The 17,828-nt window shown below is 38.1% G+C and overlaps 1 protein-coding gene across 3 annotated transcripts in view; it reads right to left on the bottom strand.

Annotated features, from left to right (window-relative positions):
• Window positions 1–14,665: 14,665 nt before the first annotated feature.
• The window catches only part of HOMER1 (homer scaffold protein 1), a 119,644-nt gene continuing 116,481 nt past the window's right edge, over window positions 14,666–17,828 (bottom strand). For all 3 annotated transcript variants that reach the window (XM_057740400.1, XM_057740401.1, XM_057740399.1), the window contains one exon: window positions 14,666–16,476. In XM_057740400.1, coding sequence (XP_057596383.1) covers window positions 16,288–16,476 — 189 coding nt within the window. In that variant the 3' untranslated portion in view covers window positions 14,666–16,287. The remainder of the gene's footprint in view (window positions 16,477–17,828) is intronic.

Genomic DNA, 17,828 nt, shown 5'->3' with positions numbered 1-17,828 from the left:
CTCAACAGTAATCCGCTATAGGGATGGACAACCTTTTGTTTATTCTTTCATCTGTTAATGAGCATTTGGGTTGTTTCCAGTTTGGGGTTATTGGGAATAAAACGTCCTGTACAAGTCTTTGTGCAGATATGTTTTCATTTCTCTTGAGTAAGTAACTAGGAATAGAATGGCTGGATCACATGGTAAGTCTGAGTTTAAAGTTTTAATTTTTTTTTTGACATACAATAAACTGCATATATTTAAAGTGTACAATTTGATATTTATTAGTAATGTATATATGGCAGCCCCAATCTCCTCATTCATCTCCCGCCCCCGCCCCATGCCTTCTCCCCTTAGTGTCCACATGCTTGTTCTCTACATCTGTCTCTATTTCTGCCTTGCAAACAGGTTGATTTGTACCATTTTTCTATATTCTGCATATATATGTTAATGTACGATATTTGTTTTTCTCTTTCTGACTTACTTTACTCTGTATGACAGTCTCTAGGTCCACCCATGACTCTACAAATGTCCCGATTTCGTTTAGAAAAGTTTTAATTTTTTGAGACGGTAAATGATTTGCGGGCCCATCTTTGCCCTCAGGTGATAGAAACCTTAGAGTTTCTTTCAAGGCCATGATTCTTAACCCTGTCCTTCTCTTAATGTACTGAATATTCTAGAGATGAAAGAAGAGGTTGGAAGAAGTTACAGACCATTTCCCTCATTTGCAGAGGAAACGGGGGGCCTGTCAAAAGCAGAGTTGCAGGGCATGTTGAAGATTTGGGCAGGTCCCCCATGTGTGAAGAACACTGAATGGCAAACACAAGTGTGTGGAACTGTTCATGGAAGGAAATGTCAGAAGGACTGCACAGTCCTAAGACCTGGCTCAGACTGTCGGAGTTAGAAATGACCCAGGCATCATTTACAGTGGGTGACACATCTTCTCTACCTCAAACCTAGTGGGAAAAAAATCGTTTCTAGCATGAGCTTCGGACCAAACCCCAGAAGCCCTTGGGACTTAGACGTACAGAGAAGGCCACGTCTTCCAGCTTCTCCCAGGCCAGCATGGCCCACCAAAGGGCTGGGCCCTGCTGAGGTGGAGCAAATCAACGCCGCTATGGGCACAATTTCACACCTTTGCCAGATGCAAAACCACTAGTAATGAACTTTTCTTGAATTCATTCAAGGGGAATCCAGTGAGGAAATATTTATTCCCCTTTTCATTCTTGGTTGCAACAAAAGTGGAATAAAACCATTAACTGACCACACCTCTCCAAAACATGAGGCTAAAATTAAAAAATCAATTCATGTCTGCTTTCTGCTGTCAATACTATGCATGGTTCTTGGAGGGACATTTGCAAAATCATCTGCTAATCATCTTTAGCAGTAACAAGTCTATTTTAGACGGGACACCACTGGATGCCTGACATTTTAAGTATAATCAGGTAGATCAGAAAATGCATATGTAGTGGAAAAAACATGTCATTTCTAAGTACTTGATCATAACCCAACAACAAATAAAATTACTTTCATTCCTCTCAGGAAAAAACAACTTTGAAAAGAGAATTTGTGACATGAAAAGAATATACTGGTCAAGTCTTTCTTGGTATGACTGTTTTTCTCGACACACAAAGTGAAAAGAATTGGAATGAAATTCAAAAATTCTTTGACCCAAATTATAAAGAGGAAGAAATAACAGCTTATTGAAAAGTGTTAACTTTACCACATTTACAACTTTGTCAGTTTTCTCAAAGGGAGCCTAGGCTCTGCAAAGACAACAAAAGGCCCCATCACCACGCAGTCGGTTTCAGAGCTGGAAGATGAAGTGGATTCTCAAAAGCATTCCTGCCGTTTTCCTACGGCTCCACGCCGCGTGTTTGTAAGGAACCCTATGTATCCTGGCTCTGAAGAGCTGTTACCAGCTCCCAGTCTGCACCAAAAGCTGTCTCAGCGTTTACACAAGGGGGAACCAAAATCTTCATCTTGAAATCTGTGGACCCCAGCAAGGCTGAAGTGAAAGGAGTTCTTTGCTGGAGAGCATGGCTTGGGAAAGACTAAGAAGGTTCTCTAGGTGGAGGAATGGGGGGGGTGTCAATCACCTTTGTTACTACTGACCCCCTCATTTGACCTTGACTCCAGCAACCCTGGGACTCTTCCCAGAGGGATGAGGAGACAGGGACAGGAGTGCTCTGTAGTAGTAGGAGGACTAAGCTCCCAGGACCCCAAGGTCTGGTTTTCCAAAAACCTATCCCTGAGGCTCCTCTGAGTCCACATGAACTAGTCTATCCTGGCACAAGTGGGAAGCTGTATTTGGAGTGTTGTTCAATCACTGCATGCAACGTCCTTGCATGTATTCCCCCATTGTGTATAAAGTAGGCACCTCAGGAATCAAGGCATGAGATGGGAGGTGTGAGTACTGCATGGATTCTTAGCTTTGTTTTTTCTTGGAATCAGATGATAAATCAGGCAACAAAGGACCGAATGAGTCACGATCAGCAATTTAAGAATCTTCCTGAGGACCCTGCCCTGGAGACTCCAGCAAATGCTACCAGGCTTCTATCTTTCTGCAGCCTCTTAAGCGAGCAGCCACTCCATTTTTTGGATAACCTTTAGGCCTCTTTTCCTCTCATTGTTGAGGCTGGCAAAGAAAAATATGCCTCTTAGAGAAAAAAAGGAGTTAAATCCATCTGAGTTCAAACTATTCAAATTCCATCTTTTGCTTGCGGTAGTTATATGGTGTTGGGTGACCACTGGTTTCCTGGGCTCCCTGCTTCTCTGTGAAGTAGAACCACTGATGCCCTTCCCAGGGCTGTTGTAAGGACCAAATGACCTGACATGTGCAGGGCCCAATACCAGCTTTGTGGTTAATAAAAGTTCTTACTCTCCTCCCCTGAAGCTATTGCTCTTTCAAACAGAATGCAATCAATTAAAACTAGAATTATAGGTTTGAGACATCTTGGTTTGACGATCAGATCATTAGCCAAAAGGAGAGTTTGGACCTTTTTTCTCTTTGTTGAGACCCAAGCTAGTATTTAGCAGGCATTAGCTGAGGATCCAGGCTACATTAAGTCCTGTGATGAGCCTTATTCAAAGGAGAGTTTCATCCAGCTTTCAGTTCAGGTGGCTCAGCACCATCTATCAATAAGTTGGGAGAATTAAAGCAATGGTGATTGGTGACTGCATTCCGACCAGGAATATGTGGCTTAAAGATCAACTGAGTAGCCAGTGGAGGAAAAGGAGAATCGCATGTGTGTTCTCCACTCTCTGAAGGAGGCTGCATTCTCCCCGGGGCTAATCTTTGGCAGGATCCTGGGGGGAGAATTTGGTCTTGACAAAGTCTCTTTCAATAGTCCAGTCTTCGCCTTGTATCTCTCTCACTGGTGAAGTGTGAAAGTAGATCCTGATGCCTAAAAAAGATGTGATAGTCCAAAAGACGTGACGAATGAAAGCATGCCCACAGTTGCGAGCCTCGCACTGTACAGGGGAACGTACGCTATTACTTATTTTTGTTGAGTTCTTGCTCATGATAGTTCAGCAGAGCAAGAAGCTTGTTATCAGCTCTGACATGAGATATGGAGAAAAAAAATTATATCAATGGCATAAGATTAGTGGCCACCATTCTAACCAAGGTGGTCATGATAGACAAGCAGAGCTAATAGACAAAAGAGGGAGGCTGTTTATCACTTCACTGGGGTTACCTTGTTTTCTTAAATACTCTATATCATCAAGCAATCACATGTTTAAATTCTGCTATTGTTAATATACGGGTTGACCATGGAGAAAAAAGATCCTCTGAATTATTCAGTGGAATGAACTTTGTAACTAATTAATGAAGATAGCAGTTACTAACATAGACCCATGGTCAGACTTAGATGTACAGGTTAAAAAAAAACCTGCAAAATTATGATGACATATCCTTTATTTTTTTTTAGTACATATTCTACTTATTGCCAAACTCAAAAAAAAAAAAGAGATTTGAAGCAAGCTTATAAAAATGTAAGTATCATCAGACCAGTATAACGAAACCAAACTACTGATCAAAAAAACAGGAACAGGAACAAATAAAAAGAGCCAAAAGGAAGAAAAAAACTAGAATTCTAAGATCCCCTACCTGAGGAACCCCATAGCAATTAAGCTCAAAATCTGATCTTGAGCTTCCTAGCAGTTAGGGTGATAAAGGAATAATGGATTTATGTAGTTGTCAATGCCTAGAAATAAGAAGCACAGGCCAAAATAACAAAATTTTTTAGTCTTAATCTCTGAAAATAATTTGTGAGAGATCTTTTCTTAAAGGGGAATTGGGTAAGATGGTGAAAAATAAAATCCTGACAGCTCCTTGGCAAAACATGCAGAAACGTTTTCTGTGTACATGAACTACGATCTACCTTGCAGGAACACTATGGAAATAAATAAGTTTTCACAATTTTAACACAAATAAGGCCCTGGTAGTCAGAATTCCGGCATCCTCAGGCAACCAGAATGTGGCCTGAGTTTGGACATGAGGAAGATAATTTCCTGGATAATAAGGAGAAGTGATGTCACGAAGAATTTTAGTTTATACCCGTGAACTATCCTGGGGCTGGATCTTATTGATTTAGTATAAAATTAAATGAGGGTTATCAATTTGATTACCTGGTGTCATCCTGCTAGTTCTTCTCTAGTTTATTTGGGACCTTTCCTCATAGGCTCTTTTCTATCTCCATTTTCTCTGCACACCCTTTTACATGTCAGGGCTTTCCAGGGCTCCGGTCCCTGTAAACCTCACCCTCTGATTTCATCCACTCATGGCTTCACCAACAGCCTGTTTTCTGGTAACTTTCAAATTCATTTCTTCAGCCTACACTTCTCTTCCAAGCTGCAGAGCCATAAGAGGTACCTCAAACTTACCAGGTCCAATCAGAATTTTTCTTCAAATCCAATCTGGAAACCCAGAAGTCCTCCAGTTACCAAGACCTACAACATCTACTGCTAGTGGATGTGTTTTCCCAGGCCACAGCTAGAGTGTGCAAAGAATATAACTTTGCTCTAAAATATATTCTGCATAACAGGAGAAACATTGTTTTTGTCAATTCAAGACAAACTCAGCCAATCAGTTTCCCTTCTACCACCTCCTCCCTGTGGTTACAATTAAGTTTCACCTCACATCAAGCACACAGGGGGCTGGGGGAGTGCGGGTCCTGGTTCTCGATCCACTTCTGTCCACGCTGCATTTGCTTACATAGCTCGGTTCCCTCTGGCCCTGGTCACTGGCACCAGCATCCACTGAGCTGTCCACCTGGTCACTGGTGTCAGATCCATGCAGGTGACCCTCTGTCCTGATTCACTGGCTCCTCTCCTGCTGGGGGTGGGTGGTGAGGCACGAAAACTTGTCAGATGCTTTCCTATGCCACCCTGGGGCCCCAAAAACTTCCAGGCAAAACTTGGAAATGGAGGCAGGGGTGTCTTCTGCACTTTGATCCTTCATCCTCTCTGGGGACTCACTTATTTGTCCCCCAAACTAATCTCAGGCTGGTGTGCTGGCAGGAGAGGCAGTGCTCAGGGCCCCTTCTTGGTGATACTTGCCGCCCTCTCATGATCTTGTTTCCCTTGAATTCCTCTTCCTTGTCACACAAAAGGGGGGGGGGTCTTTTAAAGAAAATCTCAATTTGAGGGGAGAAATTCAAAAGTAGAGAGTTGACTCTCATTAGTACAGTAATGACCCGATCCCGAGGGCCAGGGGAAAGAATGTGTTGCCGTTGTCTGAACTGGGGGTGCAGGGGAGGGAAAGGAGCGATGAATGCCAAGAAAGAAGCAGAAATTAAACATTTCAAAGCATCATCCCAACACCTATCGCTTCAACATCTCTCATATTTTTTAGTTCAGCTGTTTTTGGATCCTTTCCTTTCCCTCCCCCACCCCTCTCTTTTTGTCTCTTACCTGGATTGCTACAATTGAAAAAAAAAAAAAAAAAAGTCACCCTGAATCCTGAATCTGGTCTTGCAGAACCTTTCTTTAACCTATTCTTTCCCCCAACTTTACTGAGATAAAATTGACATGTAACATTGTGTAAGTCTAACCCTACAAACTGATACATGTATAGACTGCGAAATGATCACCATGATAGGGTTAGTTAACACCTCCATCACCTCACAGTCTTGAATTCATTCTTGCTAATGTGGCCAGAGTGACTTACTTTCTCTAAAGTGCAAATCCAGTCCCAGTACGTCCCTCCTCTGAGGTTTCGGTGGCTTTCCACTCCCTTTAGGAAAAGTCAGAACTGCTGAGGACACAAGACAAGGTGCCATCTGGAATCTGTCCACCTTGTCTGCTCTGATGCTTCAAGCTAAGCCACTGGGCATTAGACTGAATTTGAGCACGTGGCTGTTCTTGTGATAAGCCTTCTCCTTGGCTCTCCATCTATCCACCTCTATCCACCTGATCTTCAAAGTGGACAGCTATTTATCTTTTACGTTCAAATGCCACCTCCTCAATGATTATCTCCCCCCTCTGTACATTCCCCAGAAGCTATGACTCCTTTCATGATAAGGTTAATATCTGATTGCACTTACTGGCTACCAAACATGCTTCCTTCACTAGAGTATAACCTTCTTGAGGGTAGGGACTGTCTCATCTTTGTATTCCCAGGGCCCAGCACAGTCCCTTGCGACATTATAGGTGCTCAAAAAATGTTTGACTGAATGAACAGCCAACTGGCAGGGGATAGACCAGAAGCAAAGCCACCAATAAGGTGAAAAAAGGCTCCTGGCACAAGAGAGAGATATTGCCTGGATACACCACAGTTCAAGCATCTCATTTCTCCTTTCCTTTTTAAATTTTTGTCCTTCTTCCCCACTTTGAAGATTATAAAGCACAGCACTTTGGGTTTTAAACCGTCCTACACATGCATGTGGGTCCTCCGGGCACTCCCAGATGGTGGCCCTACAATGGTCGGTGGACCAAGTCACTAAGCACAGGTAAACATTTACACCAAGCATCCTCTCTTTCCTAAGGCAGTCAGCGTGTTCAGTCATGTAGTACTTGTACTGAGCGATGGCTACGTCCACAGCATATTGCTAGGTGCTCCGTGTAGTGTAATTTAGAAAGATTTTCATCAAGACTAGTTAACATTTTTTTTTTAGTTTTCAGGAAAAGGTATTTATCCAGAGTTCATTCTGACTGGGGACATGAGTGGGACTGTGGAATATCTGGCAACTGAACATTAATCAATCTTGGATACCCCTAATACTTAACAAAGTAGCATCAAAGTCAGAAAGAATGAAGTAGATCAAAAAAAAGCAAGAAAAACGCATGGAAATGCTTAAATAAACCATCATCCATCCATAAAATGGAATTCTCTGAAGAAGTTAAAAAGCATGAGGCAGGTCTATGTGTACCAACTTGGACAGATCTTCCCAAGCAATTAAATAAACAACAGCAAACTGTATAACAAGACATACCATTTGATAAAATTTATGTACTTCCTCCACCCCTAAAAACTAGTTATTTCTATAAGCACATATATATTGTATAGAAATGCATATTAAAATGCTGAAGGGACATACATGGAATAGATTACAGTAGTAATTTCTAGGGCTGGAACTGAAAGATCAAGGGTGACATTTGCTTTATCTGTACTATTAAAGACACTTGAAAAAGGAAAGCATATATGAACCACTTCCATAATTAAAATGAAAATAAAGGTTTTTTGGTTTTTTCTAAAAAAGGAGAGAAGCAGGGAGATAAGCATTCAAAGACATGATACCTTTGTGAAATGGAAAACGAATGATTTTTCTCATTAAGTGATGGACTGTTAAATATTGTGAGTTGATAAATTTTTGTACCTGCCGTCTTACAAAAGGTCTGCAGTTCATAGTTCGGACACGATGGAGTGGGAAGGGAACACGACTAGCAGGCAGAGGACCTGTGTTCTACTCCTCATTCTGCCTCTTACTTGGACCATCACTTAATCTTGCTGAATCTCAGACTTTACAAAATCTATAAAACGGGGATAACAATAAGACTTAAGTCATGACATTGCTGTGAAAATTGGTGGTGAGCTGTTGTGAGATGGCCACGTGCCCCAGACAGTGACATTCTTTTATACTATTATGTATAACATGGGCTATTAATGCACCAAATCTATTCTAAAATAAAGGCTCTGCCAAAGGAGACCAAGATTAATCACTACATAAGAAAAATATGAACAAAAGTGGTTTAAAAGTTAGAGTTTATTTGACAATTCACAAGTGATTTGCAAATTTTATGGGTTAGTTGGAGCCAAATTTGAAAACCCGTAGCTCCTCGTGACTTCCTGGAATGTCTAACATGCTCTAATTTGTTGCCCAAGTAGTGCAAGTCGTGTCTACTCAAGGAACTCAAGCTAATTTTAACTTAAACTAGAAATAAAAATCAAACATACCATACAGCATTCTAAAACCAAATACAGAGAGTGTTTTGTTGTTGTCCTTGTTTGAGATCATTTCTACCAGAGATCACTTGTATACAGTTATCTGTTTATGAGTCAATATGAAAAAAAGAATCATTTAAGATACCAGAAATATTAACTCTCTAAACTTTCTATAGCAATGCAAACACAAACGCCATCTGGTCCTAGTGGTGAATTCAGTATCAAAACAGCACATTTAAAAAGATACATGTAATACACTTAAGCCTTAGAACTTGACTTTGAGGTGAGGCAGCAGTGCCACAGAAAGATAATAAGCCGAGATCTACTAGGGAAGAGGGATCCCCCCACCAGTAACCTTTTAGAAATGACAGCTACATGGAAAACCAATATATTAACAGAATGAATGGTATGTAACATTCAATTTAATAATAAGTTAATAAGAAAAGTGAAGTTATTTTCATAAACAGCACTTGAGACTGGGTTTACAGAAAACAGACATTATCTTACGTAGACCCTATGTCTGTATTTTGTTTCAGTTGCACAGTACTGAGAAAATCCTGATTCACATAAGAAATGGTAGCAATTCTTTAACAGCTCACCTTGAAATACCAAGATGCTCTTCAATTTACCACAGATGGCTTTATTCTGGCATCTGCACAAAAAACAGCCTGGATGTTTGCTGGATTTCAGTGTTTTAAAATGTTATAAATTACTTATCTGAGTTCGTTGGTCTTTAATTTTTCTGTTCAAACATATCTATCAGTCAAATATTAATGAAGGGTCTCAACAGAACACAGCTGGGCACATCACTGCCTGAAGACGAGTTGATTTATTCTCACGTGAAACCTGGCTTACTGAAACTCTACTCTGGGCTTCCACGAGTCCCTCACTCTGACTGTCTATTCATCGCTCTTGGTCATTCCTTCTGTCTCTTTCACAAGCTCTGGTCTTGCACCTGGCCCAAAGTGACATTTTCATCTTGTAATCTCCCCCTTTCTCATGCTCTCAATTATCAATACCTATGCTGACAATCCCCAAATATCTATCTTCAGCTCATATTTTTCTCCTAAGCTCCAACTACGATCACATTTCTACTTGGATATTCCATAGGCATTTAAACTCAAAACAGATCTAACCTACTATTCATCTTGCTTTGTCTTGCCTCCACCAAAACGAACCCTTTCCCCATCTTGAATTCACTATCTCAGTAAATGGGATCGTTCACCTGGTTGTCCAACTCAAGAGATCTAGGAATCATCCTGCATTCTTCTCTTTGCCATCTACTGATTCTACCAAGAAGCTCTACTCATTCTACCTCCCAAATACTCTCTGAATCCATTTCACCTTCTCCATCCCAATACAACCACCATAATGCAGCCTCTCAACAGGGACTACTGGGATTTGCAGAACTACCCAGACTTTTAAACCATGTATCTTAACACTATTATCACTTCTTTACCAAAAAATCCTTCAATATCTCTAGATCTTCAGAATAAAACCCAAATCTTTCATATGACTTACAAAGTCTTTCCTGATCTATCCTTTGCCTGCTTCTCCATTACCATCTTTTGCCGTACACCCTTCCCTAACACCTTATGTATCAGTACACTAACTAAATGTCTCAATGTTTTCATCCCTCTAAGCCGTTGCCCTTGACACACTCTCTACAATTCTCTCACACCCCTTCTTCAACTAGTTAGCTCTTACTCCCTCACCAAAACTCAGCTGGGTATCATCTCTTCTGGGAAAGATTCCTTGACTCTTCTTCCCTCTGGGTTCCCTCATGCTAGTCCTCTTTATCATAGCACTTATGCACTGTAAATGAACTGCGTCCTGCATCTAAGTATGAGCTTCTCTCTCGTCTCTATTACTGGGATATAGCAGGTGCTCAACGAATATTTCAGGTAAGAGAGTAGAAGGCATGACTTAAGAGGCCAATGGATCACTTACAGGTCTATTAAAATACTAACCACACAACTGTGGTTTCCCAGTGAGATGGCACTTTGCTCTGTGAGTCTTTTTAAGTAATCCAACTCAAACTCAATCCTCCCTTAAAGAGTTAAACATAGAGTTACCATACGACCCAGCAATTCCAATCCTAGGCATATATTCAAAGAAATGAAAGCTGGACTCAAATACTTGTATATGAATGTTCACTGCAGAATTATTCACAATAGCCAAAAGGCAGAAATGACCCAAGTGTCCATTAATAGATAAATGGATAAACAAAATGTGGTATATCCATACAATGGATTGAGATGGAATGGAATTCTGATATAAGCCACAACATGGGTAAACTTCAAAAACATTATGCTATGTGAAATAAGCCAGATGCAAAAAAGACAAATATTACATGATTCCATTTATATGAGAGCTACCACCCATCTAAAGAACCTAAGGCCATGAGTTACTTCTGTGACTGATCTAATGGCTTGATCAACCTGGAGAGGCCTTAACTTTCGTGGAACCAGAATTGACCACAAAATTACCCAGCACTGACTGCAAAACCCACATCCTGCTGCACTACTCTTTAGCGTTGGAGGATGAGTTTTACAAGTTTAAAACTTACTTCACTAGGGAACTTAAGAGACAAACTGTTTTCCCAAGGCCTTTATAAACAGTTCACTACTTAAACTTTATAGACTGAAATTCTGCACATGAAACTTACTTTCCTTGGATTATCTGAAGCCTGTAAGTTAAAAAAAAAAAACTAGGGAGTAAAATATACTGCATAAATATGACACTTGCAAACAAAGTATGATTTGCAACTGAATGATAGTAAGCATTGTAAACACCAAAAGAGGTGTAAGGAAGAAGTTCAAGAAGAGCAAATATAAAATAGTTAAGAAGTGTCCTAACAGATATTCTAGAGAGGCAAGGCAGGAAGCTCAAGGGAAAACCTGTACCAGCAACACAAGTAAGATCTCCACCTTCCGACAGTGGACTGGGTGACCAGACTGACTGCTGTGGGAACACAGCAGGTGCAGTCGTTTGAGCCTTTTCCCCTTACCCCCCTCCAAAGGAACACCCCCGGCAGGGACCCTATACAAAGAAATGAAACGTCAAACAGTTAGTACAATGCCTGTCACGTAGCAGATATTCATCAAATACCCATTTCTATTCCATTTCATACTGAAGTTGTTGATAAAGCATTTACTTTAAGTACGTCTGCTTTCTAGCCCTGTTTTCTGAAACAAACATTCCGCTTAAGGTATAACAACAATCAAATAAGTCATATACGCAAGTCATATGGATATGATGTACTATATATATACACATACATATATACATATATATGCATATATAGTAACATAGTTATAAAACACAGATAACAAGAATGTAGTTAGAAATAATACTCACAAAAGACATTTTTCTATATTACAGAAATGGGCTTAATTTTGCATTTATGAGGCACCCACTGTCACCTTAATTTGGTTTTATCAGGAGAAAGCAGAGTAACATTTCTGTCCCTGGGTAGATCTGACGTGAAAATAATTGACAAAAGTAAGTCAGAATCCCACAGAATGGTGAGCTCTGAATGTTAGGTATCTTATACTAGGTTATAAATCCTGACAGGCAAAAATGACAGGATCTTCTGAAAGCCTTTGAAATTCATCAGGGCAATCCCAACTTTAGTTAAAAGCAGCAGCAAGGTAGGAAATAGCACTGGCTATCCTGATGTGTCTTAGATAAAAACTGAGTCATAATGCTCCTCCTCTTTTTGCTGGCTTTGTTTTCACACAAAAAAATATTCTCTCCTCACCCACATACACTTCTGGTATCCTCTGGAATGTGTCCTTTAATCTAAAAGATAAAAAGCATACTTAAAGAGATCAACGAATTGTCTAGAAACCCATTGGGAACTTATGGCCTTTTCCCTATTCTAGATGCAATTTCTCTCCCTGGGTCACCTGTTTTTGGTAAAAAGAACTCAATTCTTTTTTATCTAGTATATTAAGCAGAAATCACTTGGCAGTGTAGTGCTGACTGAGTTTTCTCTTGGATAAAATTGTTAGCTATTTGCAGCTACTTTACTAGGTAATATCAATACATAAACAAAAAGAGAAAAACATTCATTTCTTTGATTCACTAACTATGCTTATTTGTATGACACCTATATATCAGCTTCCCATAAACTGCCATAAAAATTTAAGGTCCAATTTAACACAAATATTAGTTAAAAATACACTTTCACAATTTGGAGTAAAGTGAATGATACATCTGTTTCCATTCTAAAACTATCCTTTTCTAGTAATTTTTACAATATTTTCTCAAAAATTATCTTCCCAACAAATACTTACTATAGCATAGTATCCTACTTGAGAAAATTTTTAAAAATGTGTCATTCTCAACTACTTCTTACCTGACAGTTTTCCTCTTTAAGATTCATCTATAAATGAACTGACTTCATGAATGACAAAGGAACAACGCTAAATATCCAGAAGAAGAAAACTCAAGCGTGGCTTCAAGCACCGAATATCAGCATGTTCAAATCATTTGATACCAAATAAACAAAGGGATTTCTTTAAAAAACAATAACAACAGCAACCAAAAAACCAGTGCCACCAAACAATGTTTCCCTCTGGCCTGCCTCCCATTCCAGAGCTGACAGAAAATCAGGTCTGCAAGGAGAGAGCAGCTGAGCTGCATACTCCAGCATGAAGTAAAAACACGGAAGACCAAAGCACACATGTGAAAGAATACTTTTAATTTTAACCAGGCAAAGAAATGAGTTTTAAAAGGTGGTGGTGGTTTAACTGAGTGTCTCTTTTAGTTTCACTTGAAAAAAAAAAAAAAGGTGTACGTTTTTCCTCTAACTGCTTCCCAACAGTTCAATGACAGCAAAACATTACATCTATGGTGGTGCTGGAGTTCTTCTACTAGGGGCAGAAGGGATGCAACTTCATGGACTGTTTTTAATCTGCAGAAAGAAAGGGGGAGAAAGACAGAGAGAGAGAGAGAGAGAGAGGGAAAGGGAGAGAGGAGAAACAAAAACTAATTTTCCAGGCAGGGAAATACTTATAAAACCTTTTATGTCAAAGTTAGGATTTCACAACATAACACACTAATGCAAAGTCCAGTAGCACCTGTAAGATTTAAGTAAATGCTGCCATCACTTAAATGCTTTTTTTAAAAATATCTGTAAAAGACTGAAGGAAAAAAAGATAAAGTACATTCTCCAGAGAACAGCAAATGTATTTCAAAATAAAAACTGTATTTTTGTTTCTCTTTTTTTTTCCAGTTTTTTGTTTTGTACAGGAATTCATAACTATCACATAATAACTTACAATGGGATCAATCTCTGCTCTCCTTTTCTGTGTCACTCCAAGTCCACATGTTCAGGCTATAGTCCCCACCATTATTTTCTGATAAATATATTACCATAGTTTGATCTAAACATAGATACATTATATAATACTTGTCTCTGGGAAAAATCAAATTTTAATATGCAAACTTTTATTTATATAATACAGAAACAGAAAACTACAGTAGGCGCACAACCTAATTATGACTTGTAGCTGATGATCTCTAGATACTCTCCTACTGTAAATTAAAGTTTAAAATAGTCTGAATAAGAAGGTTTTATTTATATGTGCACTTGTGTCCACCTTCTCCCATATACTGTACACGTCTAAGGACAATCTGGGAATTTAAAGGTGCAGCAGCCCTCAAGAAATTGTTGAATCACTAAAAAAAGAAAAAATTAGACTCTATTGGAAAGGAAAAAACTCGCAAAATTTCCAATTTTAAATTTCATATCAGTAGGAAAATATTAAAAATAATTTTCTGTATATACATATGAGTATATGTATATATTGAACTACATGTCTCATATCAATACAATTCAAGTGGAGACATTTTGGTGAGTTATTTTCCCATTAAATGACAGCTATGTCAAAATTTAAAAATATCTTATTACATCATTAAAATAATTTACTTACCATTTCAACAGTTTACACTTTTTTTTTGAATTTTTAACTCTTCATAACTAAATTCCCTGATCCCTAGTGTGAAATCCCCTATGTAAATTAAAATCTGGTGCTCTGTTACTCAGAAACTGATGGATAACATCACATCTACTTCAAAGTTCCATCAATCAAATAAATTTTCTTACCTGATTTATCAGAGAAATAGCTCTGAGCTTGTGTACCTAAATTATCCTCCCTATAATAAACAGGTGAGGAAAATACCCTAAAATAGATGGAGGTAACTTACATGATATTATAGCACATATAATACACAATGATTAAGTGTCTGATATAAACTTTTCAGAGACACCTGAAAACTCACTTTAGAAACTAACTTTAGAAACAAACCATTTATTTTTCACTCTAATATAAATTAATATGTATGTATTCACATACATACACATACATATATAAAACAAAATTGTCTAGTGTTGAGTAGCTGTTTGTGAGTGAAAAAATGGTTACAAAATGATTTCTCAGCTTAATTTTGTACTTAACAATTCAATCCTTTTGGGGTACAAACAAAAAGTCAGTGCATTTGTATGCAGACTCCATGGAGTCAGATACTCAAGGATACACTTTAAAAAAGAACGCTCCTCAACATCACAGGCATTGTACAGCAAGAATATATGGACTCTGATGCAATTCCCACTCCATAAGCAGACTAGACAGCACTTGACTTGCTTTTAAAATAGTTTCTTAAAAGAAATGTATAAAGAAATGCATGTTTGCTAAAAGTCCTTTAAAATTACATCAAAACAACATTAAAACCTGTTCACTGAGAAGAGCCCACTGAACTGAATTCCTGTTTTGAAATGCCTAGTTAACAGTTTAGAATATTGCCTTGTGAGGATTGACTAGAGACGTGGTTGATGTGAAGACCCAGACAGAGTACACGGCTCCAATCCCAATAGTCCTCTGATCGGCTGCTTGATGGAAATGAATCGCCTTTAAAATAGCTATACACCTTAAAATGATCTATAATAAACAGTTCCCCAACAACCATTATTATTTGTAAATTGAAATGCATTAATCATTCAGAAAAGATTTCTTGCAAAATATATAAATAAATGTAACTGCATATTCTGTAAATATACTTAACATTGCTAGACCAGACCGCCAGTGACGGGCTGCTGTATTTCAGTACTATGTGTCAAATTTATTAGAAATTTAAAAAGAAAAATTTTGGAGGGACTCAGCTGCCTTCATTAGTTGGCTTTAAAATGTGTAATAAAATGGGAGTCAATATCTTCTCATAAATACATGGAATCAATATGGAAAAGTAAACTATACAGCGGACAAGATTAGAGAACACCAGAGTGTACCAGAGTGGTCACCAGAGTGAAATATCTTCCAGTATAAAAAAAGGGAAGAACTCTATACACCCAGTTATAGTAAGTATGTTTCGATTAAAGATGCATCTCTCTCTCACTCCTGGCAAGAATTAATTGGTAATGGCACTGCTGCCAGCAGTGCAAAAATATCCTGAGAAATTATTCAGATTACAACAAAAGACAGGGCTTTCATCACTAAGTTTTTTGCACAAAACACAGCTTTAGATATCATAAATAAATTAATTTAAAAAGCAGATAACCTTAACTGTGTTGAACACAAAAAGGGGATGTGACCCAGACATTTGTTAATTCTCCCATTGGCTAATATCAGAAAAAAGGATTGCATTAGTGTCTATTTATAACTTCCTAGTTAACTATGGCCAATAATATACATGGAGGTAATTTGTAGTTCAAGTTTTTCATCTCTTTTTTTTCCCCAACTGGCTACAAGCTGAATTCTAAAATTTACACTGAAATATACAATTCCAATTTTCAAAAGATCCTCCTTCTAGAGAAGCGATATTCAAATTTTTTGTGCAATCTTGATGCAGAGCCCAAACAGTCCTATGAAGAGAGACAGTATATTTTTTAATCAGTTGGCACTGAAATTTAACTTTCCTTAGCTGCGTTCTAGTAGCTTGGCCAAGTTGTCTCGTAATTCTGTTAGTTCAAAGATTTTTCCATCAAGAATTTCTAACAATGTCTTCAGGTTATTGCGAAAAGCTTCTTGTTCATTCTGACTTTTCTCCAGACGTTGCTCTAAGTCAGACAGTTGTCCCTCCAGGTCTTTGTTCCGAATTTCTACTTCCTTTAGAAACAAAAGTGTGATATATATATATATGTGTCAGTCTAAGATTTAAGAGACAATATAACTTTTGTTATTACTAATACTGTGGTAGTTAATGCAGTTTGATAATCAGGATGAACTTCTGACTCTCCACCAATTTAAGAAGGTTTTTAGATTTTGCCATCTGAGAAATCCCTGTGGTTACTGACTGGCTTGCTCACAAATCCATCTATCCCCCAACACAAATTTCCTGGTTGCTTGCTCATGCCAGGCAACACCAGTCCAGGCACTTCAAATACTGAGATGGGGCTGAAGACCTACATTGTGGATTACCTACTTCTCATTTCTATTTCTGCCCACCTCCTTTTCCTCATGCACAACTGCTAGCAATCTCAGGTCAAAGCACGCAGAGAGAAAGAGAGAAGTTAATTTTTTTTCCTTATCGGCAATTCTGGAGAAAGATTTAGAGAAGAAAACGACTCTCTACAATAAGGTTTTGGAATCCTCTATGTTAATTATTCTTTGTTTTGCCTCAATATTGAATGCATATGGTAGAGAATATAGCTCACCTGCTAAAAACTGTAGTGACGATACATAATAACTGTACATATTAGAGAATTATACAACAAACAATTCCAATATATCGCAGAGTAAGGAAAGAAAAAAAGTGACAAAAGGGAAGTAAAAGTTCATGACAACAAAAATTCTTTAAACTTTTTTAAACAGAATAAAATCTGGCATACTTAAAAATTATACTATATATCTAAAGGATAGTATATTTTTTTAAAAATTATTGAAAGACAGTCTGCTAAATGTTAAATGAAAATAACAGAATATAAGCAGCACACTGCAAAGAGGCAAAAATCTGTACGCATGAGGACAAACAGTGGGAATTAAAGTACACATAGAAAACAGGAAACAGTTCTGGTTGTTGACATTATGAGCACTTCTTTCCAAAATTTATTTGCCCTATAATACCTGCAAAATTAAACTTTTGAGAAAAATAACTGGAAAATTGACTCGACTACATATAAGAAAATAACCATTGATTTAGCATTCTCAACACAAAGAAATATTCACATGTTTAACTAAGAGCAAGGCTCAAGCAAAAAGACACCACAGATGAGTTGCAGGAGCCTGGAAAAATATAAAAAAGGAATAAAGTAGTTATAATGATTTATAAAGAAAGAATTTAGGGAATTCCAATCTAATCTTAAACTATTTACTGTTAGATGTTAACCAGGTATGTTTCTAATCTTTTTCCTTTGAAACTAATAAAATATTTATAAATTCAGCAAGTTCATGGAGGCTCTAAACTATGGGGGAGAAAACAGACCCTGGGATCAAATGTAAAAATTCCACTCATGATTGCA

The sequence above is a fragment of the Hippopotamus amphibius genome, chromosome 1 (genome assembly GCF_030028045.1).
Source record: "Hippopotamus amphibius kiboko isolate mHipAmp2 chromosome 1, mHipAmp2.hap2, whole genome shotgun sequence".
NCBI classification, from domain to species: domain Eukaryota; kingdom Metazoa; phylum Chordata; class Mammalia; order Artiodactyla; family Hippopotamidae; genus Hippopotamus; species Hippopotamus amphibius.
This window is presented reverse-complemented; position numbering and strand designations above follow the sequence as displayed.